The sequence below is a fragment of the Aphelocoma coerulescens genome, chromosome 15 (assembly GCF_041296385.1).
Source record: "Aphelocoma coerulescens isolate FSJ_1873_10779 chromosome 15, UR_Acoe_1.0, whole genome shotgun sequence".
NCBI classification, from domain to species: Eukaryota; Metazoa; Chordata; class Aves; order Passeriformes; family Corvidae; genus Aphelocoma; species Aphelocoma coerulescens.
Window position 1 is genome coordinate 3,096,080 of NC_091029.1, and position 15,474 is coordinate 3,111,553.

Here is a 15,474-nt window from a genome sequence, read left to right on the forward strand (position 1 = left end):
GCCCGGCGTGCCGGGCGCGAGAGAGACGTTCCGGGGAGAGAAGGGTCCGCGCGGGGCGGGGCTGCTTCCCCCCTCACCGCCCCTCACCGCAGCCAGGCCGCGGCTGGGGACTGCGTGGGCGTGGGCTGCTCTTGGGCAGCTGCATCCCTGAGGAGTTATCTGCTAGATAAGGGAACAGACATTTTCCCTCTGTGCTAGCGCTGCTGAGGCACCGCAGATCCTGGGGTCAGTTCTGGGCCCCTCAGGCCAAGAAAGACGTTGAGGGGCTGGAGCGTGTCCAAGGAAGGGAACGGAGCTGGGGAAGGGTCTGGAGCCCCAGGAGCGGCTGAGGGAGCTGGAAAGGGGCTCAGCCTGGAGCAAAGGAGGCTCAGGGGGGACCTTGTGGCTCTGCACAAGTCCCTGACAGGAGGGGGCAGCCGGGGAGGGTCGGGCTCTGCTCGCAGGGAACAGGGACAGGAGAGAGGGAACGGCCTCAGGCTGGGCCAGGGGAGGCTCAGGGTGGACATTTTAGGGAAAATTTCTTCACTGGAAGAGTGGTGAAGCATTGGAAGGGGCCGCCCAGGGAGGTGGTGGAGTCAATCAGCCCTGGAAGTGTCCAAAAAACAAGTAGACATGGCAGCTTGGATTAGGGTTTGGTGATTGGTCACAGGTTGGTCTTGATGATCTTGGAAGTCTTTTCCAACTTTAATGATCCTGTGATTAACAGAGGCCAGGTGAGGTACAGATGACCATGGGCAGTGTCTTGGTGGGGTTGCCGATTTAAGGAGCTCTTTAAGCACAGAGTCTGCTTTAAAAAGGATACATTGTTTATTCTGCACAGACTGCAAAGTGGAGGTTTCCACAAGTCAAACACCCCAAGGGGTAAAAAGTTACATCTTTTAAACAGTAAAATTTAGATGAACCCACCTATCTAATACTTTACATACTCTGACACGAGCATTTCCTTATTACAGAGAACACCACAGAGTGAATTCGCTCTTCTCTGGATTTCCTGTAAGTTAATTGTGATGCTGTAAAGATGTTTCCACATGTAAGTTTTTATTTTCTCAATAACTTGTTAAAGTACTTCATTAAGGCATCATATTCCCAAAGAAAATACTCCAATTATTATAATAGTTCTCATTTTTGTAAGTGAGAGCAAAACAAAACTCAATATTATTATACATCTGCATGTCCCCGGGGATTTCCATTGCGCTGCTCCTGATTCATGCCTGGGGGTGGTGAGAGGAGGAGGAAGAGGCAAATCAAGCGGGGAGTAATTTTCTAGGATACATTTACATTTAAGAAACTTAACATTGCAGCTTGCTGCTGCTGGCGTAATTAATGATCGTTTCCTCGCCCTCAATGAACTCATTGAGCTGTATCTGAATACAAAACGCAGGAAGTAACAGCAGCTATTATGTTATAAAGGTCAATCTGCTGACATTTCCTGAAAATAAAGCACTGTGGCCTGGGCAGAAACACGGAACTGGTGGCGTGGCAGGGCAGGGAGGGGAGGGGGATGAGATAAAGGCTGGGCTGCAGCCGGCCTGTGCAGGACTGGGAGGGAAAAGGAAATGACAAACATCTGGTTCTGATGTTTCTGTGCAAGGCTCTGAAGCCAAAGTGTGAACTCTGCTGACAATCCTTCAGTGCGTGGTGCAGAGAGAACATTTAAAATACACTTTAAAAATATATTTAAATCAGCTCTCACGCCTAAAAACCAGCTCTCCAAAAAAGCAGTGAGAGATGACTTTGTATTAAATTCGAGATTAGGTAACACAGTTGAAAAAGTCATCTTTTATCTTATCTAAAATAGGCTGTGCCCAGCAGGGAGGCCAGAGGGGGCACCAGGATGATCAGAGGGGTGGAGGACTTCTCCTGTGAGGAAAGGCTGAGAGAACTGGGATTCATCAGCCTGGAAAAGAGAGGTTTTGGGGTGACCTAATTGTGGCCTTCCAGTGCCTGAAGGGGCCGACAAAAATACGGAGAGAAACTATTTAAAAGGGATGGAGTGACAGGACAGGGGGAATGGCTTCACACTGGCAGAGGGCAGGGATAAATGGGATATTGGGAAGAAATTCCACCCTGTGAGGGTGGGGAGGCCCTGGCACAGGGTGCCCAGAGGAGCTGTGGCTGCCCCATCCCTGGAAGTGTCCAAGGCCAAGCTGGACAGGGCTTGGAGCAACCTGGGATAGCAGAAGGTGTCCCTGCCCATGGCAGGGGTTTGGAAATAAATGATCTTTAGGGTGCCTTCCAACCCAAACCATTCTGATTCTGTGATTCCCTGATTCTTCCTACAGGCATTAATATCCAACCTGAAATCCCCAGATAAAGCCCAGTGATGAAGTTTGTCTTTTTTAACTTTACTATTAAATTTTGCAGATTGCTAAATTAAAACCAAATTAATATTCCTGGGAAGAATCACTTCTCTACCTCTGTCTCTGGCGCTGTGTGAAACCTTGGGGGATTACGGAGCTGCAGCGAGTTGTTGTCACTTGTTATTTGGTGGCAGAAGGAAATGGGACATCTCACAGTAATAGATTTAAATCTTTTAATGCTGCTTTGGCACAGTCCAGAAGGCTCAGCGAGGGCAAGTCTTTTATTAATAGAACCTCTTGAAATGCTCCTTTTCACCCACGGAGTAGCTGGCAGAGTTAAAGATCCTCATTTAAAACCCTCGGCGTGGTTACTGTCTGGGCACACTAATGCTGTAAAAGTCATCTCAAATCACATGTTAAGGACATGATTCATCCAGATCTGCCCAAATTAAGGCAGGAGTGGCAAGTGCAGCTGCCAGCACTGTCACCAGATCTCAGCTTCGTCAGGCCCACGTTACTCCCTAAAACATCTGTGTTTGGGAGGATTTCTTGTTAGCAAATCCTTAACAGAGAAAAAGGGAAAATGCTGGGTTTTGCTTGGTTTGGGACAGCTTTTACCCCAGTACAATGACTGCATGGGGAGTTCTCATGTGTTAATTTAATTTTATTAACAAGAATATGTGTATAACTTGATACTTCAAGGGTGACTCTGAATCGACAGAGTTTAGATGACAGAACTTTTTAAAAATCAAACTGTACTGACATGTTTAAGGTGTCTTAAAGTAATCTCTTGCATGAGAAGCATGAGGAATGTGCCATTGCAAGCTCCAATGTTGTATTCACAAGTCTCTTCAATTTTTTTCAGTTGCTTTGACTAAAATGGCAATCTATCATTGCAAAAAAAAAAAAAGCATTTTTTATTAAGTCGTGTGTAGAAGTTCAGAGCATATCTAAAGCTTGTCAAGGAACATAAACATTTCTGAAAAAAAAGGTGACCTGATTTTGGATTAAAATATGGTGTCAATGCAAATCCAGACGTTCGGCTGTGTGAAGTATCTGCTCTTACTCCTGAAGCTGCCAGGACTGTGCCATTCACGTGCCAATTACACACCATTTTTTTTTTACCCAGTTCTTGTATATTATTTGCTCCAAAAATAGATCCTTCCTGCAGAAATTAGCAGATTGCATCCAACCCTTTCTAGGGGTAAATTTGATTTGTTTTCCATGTTTATTTTCAGCCACTTTCGTCTGTTCCTCTTTTTGGCAAAGGCCTGCCTTGTTCTTGGCCCTGTGTGCTCTTATGTAAAGCTTTCCTGAAGCCTTGGTCAGGTTTGTACTGCTGGGGTTTCTTTAATGTAATCTGGTTAAAAGCTTTCAGTTCTTGCAACCTATGATTGTTATTTTATATATATACCCCACTCAAAGCCTAGAGAAGATAATAACGGCATCTAGGAGCTTGCTGGAAGTGGATTTTAAAATAATAAATCTTTTCTCAAATTTAATGATTCTCACCAAAGGGCTTGGTAGAATAAAACTGAAAGAGGGTGGATTTGGGTTAGGTGTTAGGGGGAAATTCTTTACTCAGAAGGTGGGGAGGCCCTGGCACAGGTTGTCCAGAGAAGCTGTGGCTGCTCTGCCCCTGGAAGTGTTCAAGGCCAGGGAGTGGGGCTGGATGGGCTCCACAGAGAGAGAATCCATCATCTCCCTGGGCAGTTCCAGTGCTCTGCCACCCTTCATGGAAAGTTCTTTCTCATGTTGAGGTGAAACTTCCTGTGTTTTAGTTTATGGCCATTCCTCCTCATCCTGTCACTGGACACTACAAAGAAGAGTCTGGCACCATCCTCCTGGCAGCCCTTGGAGATATTTTTATGGATTGATGAGATCCCCTCTCAGTCCTCTGTTCTACAGACAGCTCCAGCAGTCTCTCCTCGTAAGAGAGATGCTCCAGACCCTTAATTTTCTCCTTGCCTTGCGCTGGACCCTCTCCAGGAGCTCCTTCCCTCTTGTCCTGAGGAGCCCAGGACTGCACTCAGCACTCCCGATGTCCCAGGCTCGAGTGGAGGGGCAGGATCACCGCGGAGCCACCATCGGTGCCACTGCCAGTGACACCATCGGTGCCACTATCAATGACTGCATCAGTGCCCCATCGGTGCCAATATCAATGACCCCATCGGTGCCACTATCAATGGCCCCATCAGTGCCCCATCGGTGCCACTATCAATGACCCCATCGGTGCCACTATCGGTGCCACTATCAATGACCTCATCGATTCCCGTCGGTGCCCCATCGGTGCCACTATCAATGACCCCATCGGTGCCACTATCAATGACCGCATCGGTGCCCCATCGGTGCCAATATCAATGGCCCCATCGCTGCCCCATTGGTGCCACCATCAGTGCCACTATCAATGACCCCATCGGTTCCCATCGGTGCCCCATTGGTGCCACTATCAATGACCCCATCAGTTCCCATCGCTGCCCCATCGGTGCCACTATCAATGACCCCATCAGTTCCCATCGGTTCCCATCAGTGCCACTATCAATGACCCCATCAGTTCCCATCGGTTCCCATCGGTGCCACTATCAATGACCCCATCAGTTCCCATCGGTTCCCATCAGTGCCACTATCAATGACCCCATCGGTTCCCATCGGTGCCACTATCAATGACCCCATCGGTTCCCATCGGTGCCCCATCGGTGCCACTATCAATGACCCCATCGGTTCCCATCGGTGCCCCATCGGTGCCACTATCAATGACCCCATCGCTGCCCCCCGGTGCCCCCCGCGTGTCCCGGCCCCACTCGGGGCATTTCCGCGCCCCCCCGGCCCCGCCGTGTCCTCTGCTCCCATTGGCCGCGCCCGCTCGCCGTCGGGGCGGAGCAGCCAATGGGCGCGCGGCGCGGCGGCGCGGCAGCCAATGGCGTGCGGCGCGGCGGCAGGGCCCGCCCTCCGAGCGGCGGCCCGGCGGGGTCGGCGCGGGGCGGGGGCGACGCGGCGCTGGAGCGGCGGGAGCGGCCATGAAGGTGAGGGGTTCAGCCGGCCGGGAGAGCGCTTCTCCCTCTGCGGGGAAGGAAGGAGGGAGGAGGGGGCTAACCGGGGAGGGTGACGGGGCGGGGGGCCCGGCGGGATGTCCGGGCCGGGCCGCCCCTCCCGGCTCGCCTCAGGCCGCGGCCGCCGTCCCGCCCCGCTCTGAGGGGCGCCCGGGCCGGCACCGCCGAGCCGAGGGGCCCCCGCGCTGAGTCAGCAGCCGGGCAGGGCCCGGGCCGGGCCTGTGAGGGGCACACCGGGGGCTCCCGGGGGCCGGAGCCCGGGTTGCTCCGCTGGGGCGCCGCGTCGCGCCCGGGGCTGTTGTGCCGTCCCGGAAAAGCTCTGCTGGGTCTAAGGGTGGGTGTAAAGAGGAAGTTTCAGTTAAAATGATTAAAAGTAAATCCCTCGCGCCGCTCTCCTGTCGTTCTGCGGCTTTGGTAGCACACCCAGCTTGCACAGGCGTGGCAGGAGCAGCAGGTGAAATCCTCATCGGGTAACTAAACACCCTTAAAGCGAAAAAGAACAGCAGAGAAGTTGGAACGCAGCATTTTGCTCCTGTGAGATGCACATAAAGTATGGGGAGGGAAGATACCGATAGCAGCTTGTCCATGGCAGTGGAGACTGATAGTTTTGGTGCAGAAATTGGAATTGTTTTGATTAACTCTCAAGAGAGGGATTTTTTGGTTTAGCGTGTTTAATTTGTGTGTTGTGTTGGTGCTTTTCAGCACGGTGTCATTTCTTTTACCGAGCAATATGGAGAGTCTAGACATTGTAATTCAGTTATCAGTTCGTGACCTGAGGGCATAGAAGGAATCCACAGGTGATGTAGGTTAAGGAGAAAATTAATGCCCACTTAGTCCTACCTTTCACCTTAAGTGAGTGGTTGGCAGCAAGATAAAGATATCAACAACATTCTTGTGTCCAAAATGGGTGACAAAAAGTTCCTAAAAATACGTATGTTTGCTGTTGACAGTGATGTGTGAACAGTTGTTACAGGCTCTGGAATAAAATAAGTCTAAGAAGCAGGTGTTAAACTCAGGCTGGGGTTGTGGTATCAAATGTCTTATGTCCTTTTAGTCATTGTGTGTCCTGCTGCTGCTGTGACCCCCCTGAACAGGCCATAGTTGTGTAATAAAGGAAGCTGAATTTTGAAAGATCCTTTTGGTTAATGATTTTATTTTTCTGTTATGCATATGAGGCTGTTTTGAAATCTTTTAGATACATAATTAGCTCCTCAGTTTTGAAGAATAGGTGATGAATGAGAGGAATGGTTGTGCTACAGCTTTCCCTTAAGATGAGAGAAAGTATTTTTCAGAAGTTCCAAGTTTTAAAACTCGAAGCTCTGTTGGATTGACATTGGTTTTCAGGATGTATTTCTGGAAAGTTAATTCCTCTTGCCTACTAAACTAGGATAATTATGTTTTGTCCAGGAGAAATTAATATTGATGAGTTTCCACAGTGTTTATAATGGAGGAGTGTAAAACAAGCCTTAGTTTGAGGCTGGGATGTGAGCTGTGTGAGGGAAGGGCCACTGGAGTTCCTCCTGAGGAGGCTGAGGAAGATGTCCTGTGCATGGGGTGCCCAGGGCACAGAGGGTTCTTGTTACACCATGATGAATTCTGCTGTTTAAATACCCATAATGACGAGCGGATTTAACAGATGAGAGCATTTAATTAGAATGTATGTTTGATGTTGTTAACTAAAGCTCTTGTTCTTACCTTTTGTGCTCTGTGGTTTGAACGGAGACGTTCTGGCCTATCCCCAGTTATTCTGGCATTAAGTTCCCAAAAGTGTAAGAGGATTGTGTTCAGTTCAGGGAAAATGTGCAACTTCATCTAGAAATTAGTGTAGTTACTACAGGAATTAAAGCACCACGTTACAGAGCTGAAGTGTGTGTTCTGGTTGGTTGGGGTTTTACAGCAAGAATTACAAGTCTTAAAAGCAATTATTTTCTGTCTTGGTGCTTTGGGGGAAAAAAAAAAAAAGATGCTGTCCTGGAATGAAAAAGAGAACTGCTGTTAAAGAAAAAAGTAGGAAAAAATTTAAAGAAGTTGTACCTGTCAGCTTCCTTTCAGGGAGAACCTGATGTGATTCTGTTTGCCCCTCCTGTTTTTTTCTAACAGGTTCAGGGAGCCACCTGACAGTAATTAAACTTGTGACTTGCCCAACTTGGAGTCCAAATTCCACCTTCAAGTAGAATATGCGCTTTTGATAGAGAATCCAGTGCTAAGGGCTTCCAAGGATAAAAAGTAGCACTTTGTTTATGTGTTCAGAATTTTTTGCAGTGTTTTAAGACTGTGACTCAAAACTGAAATCCAATCAATAGAAAGTAAGTTCATTTAGATTTATTTTAACTTTTGTTAAACATTTTGTAAGGCAACAAAACAAGGAGGTTCAGGGAGGTCTTGAACAGACATTTCCTTCTCAGTGAAACCAGACTGTAATTATCTTCTAATGAAGATTGGTTTTCCAGTTTGAAAACCAGGAATGTTATTTCAGAGAGAGTTTTGTTGTGAGTCATACCGGAGCTGGATGAGTTCTGGAGTAGATCCTGCAGGGACAGTTCTGCATTAATCATGAGAAGTTGCCGTTTCTGCCTGTCACCATTTCGGGGTTTGCCCCTCACCTACAATGGGCTGTCAGTCACTCCTTCCTTGCTCTGCTGTTGCATCACTCCTCAAATTCCTGACTCTTTTTGTGGGGAATTCTCTAGAAAAGGAGTCGTGAGTGTGAGCTCCCTGTGCCTGCGTTGGCCTTTCAGAGGCAAATCTTTCCCACTTTGGATTTCAGCTGGGAGCGGAGCTGGTCTGTCACAGCCATGAGCGTGCTGGAATCCTGGAGCTCCAGGAATTTGCACCACATGCTCCTGGGATGATGACAGATGGAGTGAAGTAGCTCCTCAGCAGCAAGGCACATCTGATGTGGGCTTTCAGATACTGATTCTCTGCGTTTGCTTTGTGATGTTTTCAGGCGGGAGCTACTTCCATGTGGGCTTCCTGCTGCGGGTTGCTGAATGAAGTCATGGGTACGGGAGCAGTCCGTGGCCAGCAGGCTGGCTTTGGGGGAGGTGCTGGCCCATTCAGGTTTACACCAAGCACAGACTTCTCAGCATATCCAGCTCCTGCTGCAGCCGGCACGAACATCGTCTGCAAAGCCTGTGGACTTTCGTTTTCAGTTTTTAGGAAAAAAGTGAGTATATTTCTTATTGCACAGTATTTTTACCCCTATGAACGCATCTGTGGCATACTGGGGGATGAGTGTGTGTTTCTCAGAAACGTGAGGCAGATATAGGCAGGGAGGGAGGAAGTGCCTTATTCTGAAGTCACAGGAAATTACTGTCAGCCAGGATTAGAAGTTAGTAAGTCCGATGTTCATTAGTCAGTGACACGTTGGATCTGGGCTGGCTTGAAAATTAATGGACTCTGATTTGTAAGATACATATTAGCTTCAGAATCTTAAACAGTAAAGCAAATCTGGTTTTGAAGATGGCATCAAACAGTGGTTGAGTACTGGAGTGAGCAAACTGGGTGATGGAAAAGTTAAAAACTCACAAACTCCAGGTTCTTTCTGGAAGTTCTCATGCGGTTCTGGTTGTTTCCTAACCAGCTTTAGCTCTGCTCAGTGCTGTTGTGCTCCAACAGCCTCTTCCTTCCTTAGGAGGCAGGTTGGTGAGTTAATGCAGATAAAATTGAGATTGTTAATATTATATTATTTCTGTGTATCATAACTGTCCAGGATTGTTTCTTTTCTCCTGCCAGTGACCTAATCCTCTGCAGCTCTTTGAGATGATCATGAAACCTCTTCCCTCAGTTTGTGTGGTGTTTTCCCCTTATGTGTCCTATTCACATGGCAAGGCTTTGTTGAATGAAGTGTTGTGTAGGGACATAGCTGAAGCCAATATTAATTTACTGTAGTCCTGAAAACCTTGAGGAGTTTGGGTTTGTTCAGCAGCTGGAATGCTGACAGTCTTGTCTATTCCAGCTTTTGCATATTGTGAGTCTTTTGAACAAAGCTTTCTTCAGAAATGACATCTGGGCTTTTGGGAGTATGTCCCTCCCATGTGATTCCTCACATTCTAGGCCTACTTTGAGTTCTTGGAATCAGTTGAGGAAGCAGTAGGTTCTGTAAAGTTTGGGGTTATACTGTTACACGTGTGAAAGGAGCAGTGGCAGTATGTTCAAAAGTATTTTAACAGACCATGACATTGGTTTTAGTTTCATTTATTGTCTAATCTACAACTTGAGTACTTTATTCATCTGTTTATTCATAGTATTTTTTACTGAAACCGCAAATCAGCTTCAGTAGTGTCAAAAGAGTGAGGGACTCTCTTGGGACACCTGCAAAACTGTTTGACAGGGCAGTTTGCTGGACTTAAAAACGATGTCTGTCACAACTGACAGTGGAAGAAGTAACAGTAAATTCTGTAGCCTGGAGAAGGAAAGAGCAGGGCCTGGATTTGTTTCCTGTGATGCACAGCTGAATGGTTCCCTCCTCTCCCCTCAGCACGTGTGTTGTGACTGCAAGAAGGATTTTTGCTCCGTTTGCTCAGTCTTACAAGAGAATCTCAGGAGATGTTCCACTTGTCACTTGCTGCAAGAAACGGCCTTCCAGCGCCCTCAGCTAATGAGATTGAAAGTGAAGGATCTGCGTCAGTATCTGATCCTCAGAAACATCCCCACGGACACCTGCAGAGAGAAGGAAGACCTGGTGGACCTGGTGCTGTGCCACCATGGGTTGGGGTCGGAGGAGGACATGGACGCTGGCAGCTTGCGTTCGTCACGGTCACAGACTTCGGGCTTTTTTACCCATCCCTTTTCCACGTCTGTATCCATGTCAAATCCAGGAGAACTTGCCAACAGAAGGGGAAGCACAGGAAGTGGGACGCCTTCACGGGTACAGTGATTAACAAGTTTTATGCAATAGTATTACTTTATATTTTTTTTTTAATAGTTATGTATCGATTTAAAATAAAACACCAATTGGTACAGTTTGGAGGGGCAGGAAAAATGCCTTTTGTATCCTGCACCTGAAAGCTGGAGATAATTAGCAAAGATTCCTAGTTCAGGTCAGAGGTGACTTAAACCTGGACTGATGAGTAGCAATTGGAACGTCAAAATGTCATTTCATTGTCACCTGTGATCACCTTGGTAGGAAGGAAAGTGTTTTATAAGGGAATAACATGGGTTTTTATCCTGATGAGTTTCATTTTGTACACAGGGACAAATGGAAACATCTGTAAATAACGAAGAAGAAGAAAGTGCAGAAGAGCAGGTGAGATGAACTATCCAAAGAATAGATTTTTGGCATGTGACACCATAAAGTGTTTTAGATCTCTGCCAACATTTGGCCTCATGCTCTGGTTCTTCCAGAGTTTGCTGTGTCTAGCAATGAATGTCTGCACACACTAGCTTCAAAAAGAATTAAACTTTAGCCAAGCTGCTGCAGCTTCGTGTGCTCCAGCTCTGGTGCTCAACACCACTCAACTGCTGTGTTTCAGACCCTGGGGCTGTCCAGGAAGCGAGCGAGGGCATCCCTGTCCGATATTTCCAGTCTGGAAGACATCGAAGGGCTGAGTGTCCGGCAGCTGAAGGAAATACTCGCCTGTAATTTTGTCAACTACTCAGGATGCTGTGAAAAATGGGAACTTGTGGAAAAAGTGAGCAGACTATACAGAGAGAATGAGGAGAATCACAAGACACGTAGGTTTATGCTTTATTTCCGCTTTCTTACAACTACTGAGTTCCTGGTTTCCAGTTTCTGGTTTGGTTCTGCCAGTGGAAGAACTCAGTATCTGAACTTGGTCTGCTCTGCTGGAACACCTGGAAAATGGGTTTTAACAATGCAAGGTGCCCCTAGAGTAGCTGAACAGTAGTGATTAAACAAAGCTTTCCAGGATTGTGCTGGGTTTTTGAGACTTTCTTCCAAAGCTTGGAGAGCTCAGCTTTCATGGTGAAGGTAAAATTGCACAACTGAGAACTGGTTCCTCAGAGAACTGAAACTTGGCACCTCCACGTGCTTTGCTGGGTTTCACAGGACATTAGCCAGAGCTGCGCTGTAGCTGTGCAGATCAGGGCACTTCAGGTCTGTTACTGCAGAATTAAAATCTACAGTGACAAAAGTCCAAGTGTTTTGGTCTCAGTTCACATGTTCATGATAAATTTCTACAGCTCAGTGGCTGTTGTTCTGCCCTCTACTCCGTGCAGCAGTTGGAGTCTTTCACTTGTGTAATTTGTCCTCAGACCAATTCCTGCTCACACAAAACTTGGGAAGAAAACTTTAAACTTAATGTGTTTTTTTTTCACCATGGTCTAATGGCACGTTCAGGTATTGATGGGGATGTTGATTATTTGCAATGAAAATTGACAGGTTTTATTCAGTTCTGCCACCTTTATGGCCTACTTAAGGCTTCCACTTCTTAGTCTGTTTTATTATTACTGTGTTTAATCTTCTGAGGAAAGCATTCTGCCAAACAGTGAGCTCCAAGATGAAAAACCAACATGCTCCGAATTTTAATCCAGCACATTATTTCACAGTCATTACATTCTGAATTGAAAATAGTTTCTGGGTTTAAAGAATGAAGCCAAATATTGGATGTTCACTTGAGAGGCTTTCTAGTTCTTATTTCTTTGCTTATTTTTGGAGGAATACCGACTAATTTGTAGCTGGGGGTTAAAAAAGCTCATGTGAGGGGATGGGGGTGGGCTGGAACTGCCCTGGTTCTGCAGGCCCCAGAGCTGTGACCTCCCTCTCTGTTGGTTTCCAGAGGGGGAGAAGATGCAGCTGAACGAGGACGATGACAACCTGTGCCGGATCTGCATGGACGCCGTGATCGACTGCGTGCTGCTGGAGTGCGGCCACATGGTCACGTGCACCAAGTGTGGCAAGAGGATGAGCGAGTGCCCCATCTGCCGCCAGTACGTCGTGCGGGCCGTGCACGTCTTCAAGTCCTAACCCAGCCCTGCCCCGAGTCCCCCGGGCAGGAGTCCTGTGGCCAGGAGTGCTGGGCCCTGGGGCAGCGTTGTAGTTCTTGGTTAAACTCGGCCTTTTCAACATCGAGATGTAGAAGAAGTTGGTGAAAGGTTTTTCAAGCAGCTCCTGCGGTGCGGGGCTGGGCAGGTCCAGGCGCTGCCTGTGCGTGCAGCACCAGCGCTGCCCCACTGACCTTACAGCCCCACAGATTGTTGGAGTCAAACTGTTTACAGCAGTTCTTGCTCTCTTCTGAAGAATCTCACCTGTCCTTACGCATTCAGCACTCGGCAAGTGGTCAGCAAACACCTCTGCTTGAGCCTATTAGCCTGTGGTGTTCTCTAGTGCATTAGAAGCAATGAATATATCAGTTGATTATTCAGCTTTTCCCTAACGATAGAATGTATCTGTTCCGACAGCGGGGCTGCGGTGCCGGTGTCGGACACGGCTTAGGAAGCACTGCCATGAACTGTTCCCACACAGAAGCCCTTAAGCAATCTTGCTTTATGCTGATTGCTCCCTCTGAATGTCTGTCATGACACGTGTGCTGTCTTGGCTGTTCTCTGTCAGTGTATGCAACACTCCATCACTTTGCAGGGCTCAGGGGCTGCAGCAGGCTCTGCCTGGTGGGCTCCAAAAACCAGTTACTAAGTGGTTTTTAGTTTAGGAATAAACTATTTTTTTAAGAAGGGGTATTACAGTAAACCATATTAGCGTGGTCCTTAATCCACTCATGCCTGTTGTAACTATTAATCTGTGATGATTGTACTCCACGTGCCGACAGCCTGATGTTACTGTGAATCCTGATCAGGGGCACCACCTCCTTGCTGCTAACATGGAATGTATGGTGTTACTAACCTTAACTGGGGAGGGGGAGGCAGGAGCAGGGACAGCAAACAGTTTTTGTTTAAAACCTCCTGTTCACAGACTTTCACCCACAGCCAAGTCACCCAAGCCAGCTTCCCAGGGGCTGCTGAGGGCCCTGTTATTGCTGCCAGCCCTTGGCCCCAGGTCAGGCTGGGCTTTGTGCTGTGAGCTGGGGTGCAAGTCCTCTTGGAGCAGGAATTGTAAAAATGGTCCTTGGAAGATGTCTGTGAGCAACGATCTGCGGAAAGGAGCAGCAAGAGTAGCTCATGTCGGGGGCGAAAACAGGATGCCTGGGGCCAAGCATGGCCAGGACTGGGATTGGTGAAGTTCGCTGTAAAAAAAAGGTGAGGAAGGACCATGTGTGTCCAGTTATTCTTTAAGCAGAGTTGATTAACAAAGTTACTGTTTCTCCTTTGATTTCCCATGTGGCAGCAAAGTTCCAGAGCCAAGGCTGTGCTTGGCTGAGGGTGCAGGACCTGAGAGCTGGCACCTGTGCTGCACTGGCACCTGCTCTTGTTCTGTGAAGGGTTAGGCTGGTGTGGAAGAGAGAAAGTAGCTCCCCCTCACACAAGACACAGCTCCTAGCTTGACTGGGTATTTTTCAGAAGGGAGCAAACCTCTCAATGGCTTTATTTTTTAGAAGTAACTTTTTAATGGTACTTAATTCCTGGAGTCTGTCCAGAGGGGAGGCTAATGAAGACAGACATGCCCTCGCTGTTGTTTCCATGCTGCTCATTAGCCACTCAAACTTAATAAAGATGGGTGATGGGCTCTCTCAGCCTCTGTCTCTTTTCTTACCCAACCCTGGGAGTGCTGGGGATTACTCAGCTCCATCTTTAATGTTCTCAAGCTGTCAGTGCTCCTCGAGCCTGAGCTGGGCAGATAGATGCCTGCTGGAGGAATGGAGATGTGGATGTAACAATGCACTGGAAAATGCTCAGAGCCACGGGCCAGAGCCCAAGCACTCCCTGCAGCCACTCCCCCCCCAGCCCTGACAGAAACGCACAGAGGCAGCGCCTGTTTTTGTACAATTGTTTATACAAATTCAACAAAGGTAAAACTGCATCAGGAAGGTCTACGAAAACAACACCGTACAACAATGGCACTTATGAATGCAGAATTTTACAATCAGGAAATAACCATGTTATAAACCTTAAATGAGAACTCAACTCACACTTCAAAGAAAGAGAGACTACGTTTGACCATTTATTCTACTGCTGGACTCACTGTATAAATTAATTTTATATTGAGTACAAGAGCTCATGCTACAGAGTGAAACCCTCCTATGTGCAAAAGCTGAAATTGGAATTCTTTTAAAATTTTGAGAAAAAGGTGATTTCTATACAGATAAAAGTGTTTTACTTCAACTATAATTTACACCTTATTTCCACAACATGCTTATGTCACTTCTGAAGTATACAAAGCAGGATATAAACTTCCATTAAAACATGCTTTAAGTTGAAAGTATGAACCTACTTTTCCTGACCTGGGCACGTTTGTAGATAGATACTGTCTACGAAGTATAGGTTAAGTTCTCGCCTACCATAAGTAAAGATAAAAATTGGCAATCAAAACCGAAACACTGGTAATGCATTCAAACATTGCATAAATAATTTTTAAACAATTTTTGTACAAAAATAGTTCTGCATAATGTAAGATGTAACAAAACAAAACGTGTTAAGAAGGCAGAAATGCAGTGCGTGGTCCACTTGAATGACACCAACTTTTTTTTTTCTTAAGAAATGAAAAGCAGAAATCAAATTTACACTACCAAGCACATGCTGTGGTACTTTAAATAACAGTATTTCTTGGAGCTCAGTCCTCTTCCAGGGTGTGAACAATTATCATCGGTAACAGTCGCCTTATGAATTTGCATAAGAGCCAGTGCAGGACATCCCAGGTGGACTGAATTAGTGGCACAAGTTGAAATTCTTAACATGGGTAGTTTCACGTTGTTCTCTCCTCAACAAGAGTTGTAAAATCCAATCGCGGCATTTTCTGATATTCCAAGTTCCCAATTGAAAATAAAATCCCTACGTGTTCTTAGTCCCTTCCCCCCCTCACCCCAGTATTTACACAAGTCCTTTAACTAACTCAGTTTTTGCAGAAGTTTTTCTTCCACCTGCCCGAACTGGACGCTTACGGACATCTCCGCTATGAACTGCTCGCAGCCCTCCTTCGTCACTTGCTTGCAGTACCTCAGGTCGATCTGGCAGATGTTCCCACAACGTTTGAAGTAAGACAGGCACTGATCAGTGACCTTATTGCAGTCTGGGGAGAGCAGAGGGGAGGAATTGAACACTGCTTTGTTCAC

General features: G+C 47.0%; 2 protein-coding genes and 1 long non-coding RNA gene across 6 annotated transcripts in view; 2 read left to right on the forward strand and 1 right to left on the reverse strand.

Annotated features, from left to right (window-relative positions):
- Positions 1 to 111: 111 nt before the first annotated feature.
- On the forward strand, positions 112 to 3,532 carry LOC138119095 (uncharacterized). Of its 2 annotated transcripts, none has more exons than XR_011155383.1 (3): positions 112 to 225; positions 954 to 1,030; positions 2,365 to 3,532. It is a non-coding gene; the product is annotated as an uncharacterized lncRNA (long non-coding RNA). The 2 variants fall into 2 exon arrangements; XR_011155382.1 differs by having other exon boundaries at positions 954 to 993.
- A 1,721-nt stretch (positions 3,533 to 5,253) lies between these two features.
- Positions 5,254 to 13,938, forward strand: RNF34 (ring finger protein 34). Of its 2 annotated transcripts, none has more exons than XM_069030611.1 (6): positions 5,254 to 5,323; positions 8,298 to 8,516; positions 9,831 to 10,220; positions 10,545 to 10,598; positions 10,825 to 11,026; positions 12,091 to 13,938. In XM_069030611.1, exons 1-6 carry the CDS (start codon positions 5,318 to 5,320, stop codon positions 12,276 to 12,278), a joined length of 1,059 nt encoding a protein of 352 aa, XP_068886712.1. In that variant the 5' UTR covers positions 5,254 to 5,317; the 3' UTR covers positions 12,279 to 13,938. The 2 variants fall into 2 exon arrangements, with proteins under 2 accessions (XP_068886712.1, XP_068886713.1); XM_069030612.1 differs by lacking the exon at positions 5,254 to 5,323 and adding an exon at positions 5,492 to 5,684.
- Positions 13,939 to 14,178: 240 nt separating this feature from the next.
- Positions 14,179 to 15,474, reverse strand: part of KDM2B (lysine demethylase 2B) — a 107,819-nt gene continuing 106,523 nt past the window's right edge. For both annotated transcript variants that reach the window (XM_069030610.1, XM_069030609.1), the window contains one exon: positions 14,179 to 15,431. In XM_069030610.1, coding sequence (XP_068886711.1) covers positions 15,250 to 15,431 — 182 coding nt within the window. In that variant the 3' untranslated portion in view covers positions 14,179 to 15,249. The remainder of the gene's footprint in view (positions 15,432 to 15,474) is intronic.

Coding starts and splice junctions, on each gene's coding strand:
- RNF34 (XM_069030611.1), top strand. Junction 10,599..10,824: donor AAGAAAGTGCAGAAGAGCAG/GTGAGATGAACT, acceptor GCTGTGTTTCAG/ACCCTGGGGCTGTCCAGGAA. Junction 11,027..12,090: donor TGAGGAGAATCACAAGACAC/GTAGGTTTATGC, acceptor GTTGGTTTCCAG/AGGGGGAGAAGATGCAGCTG.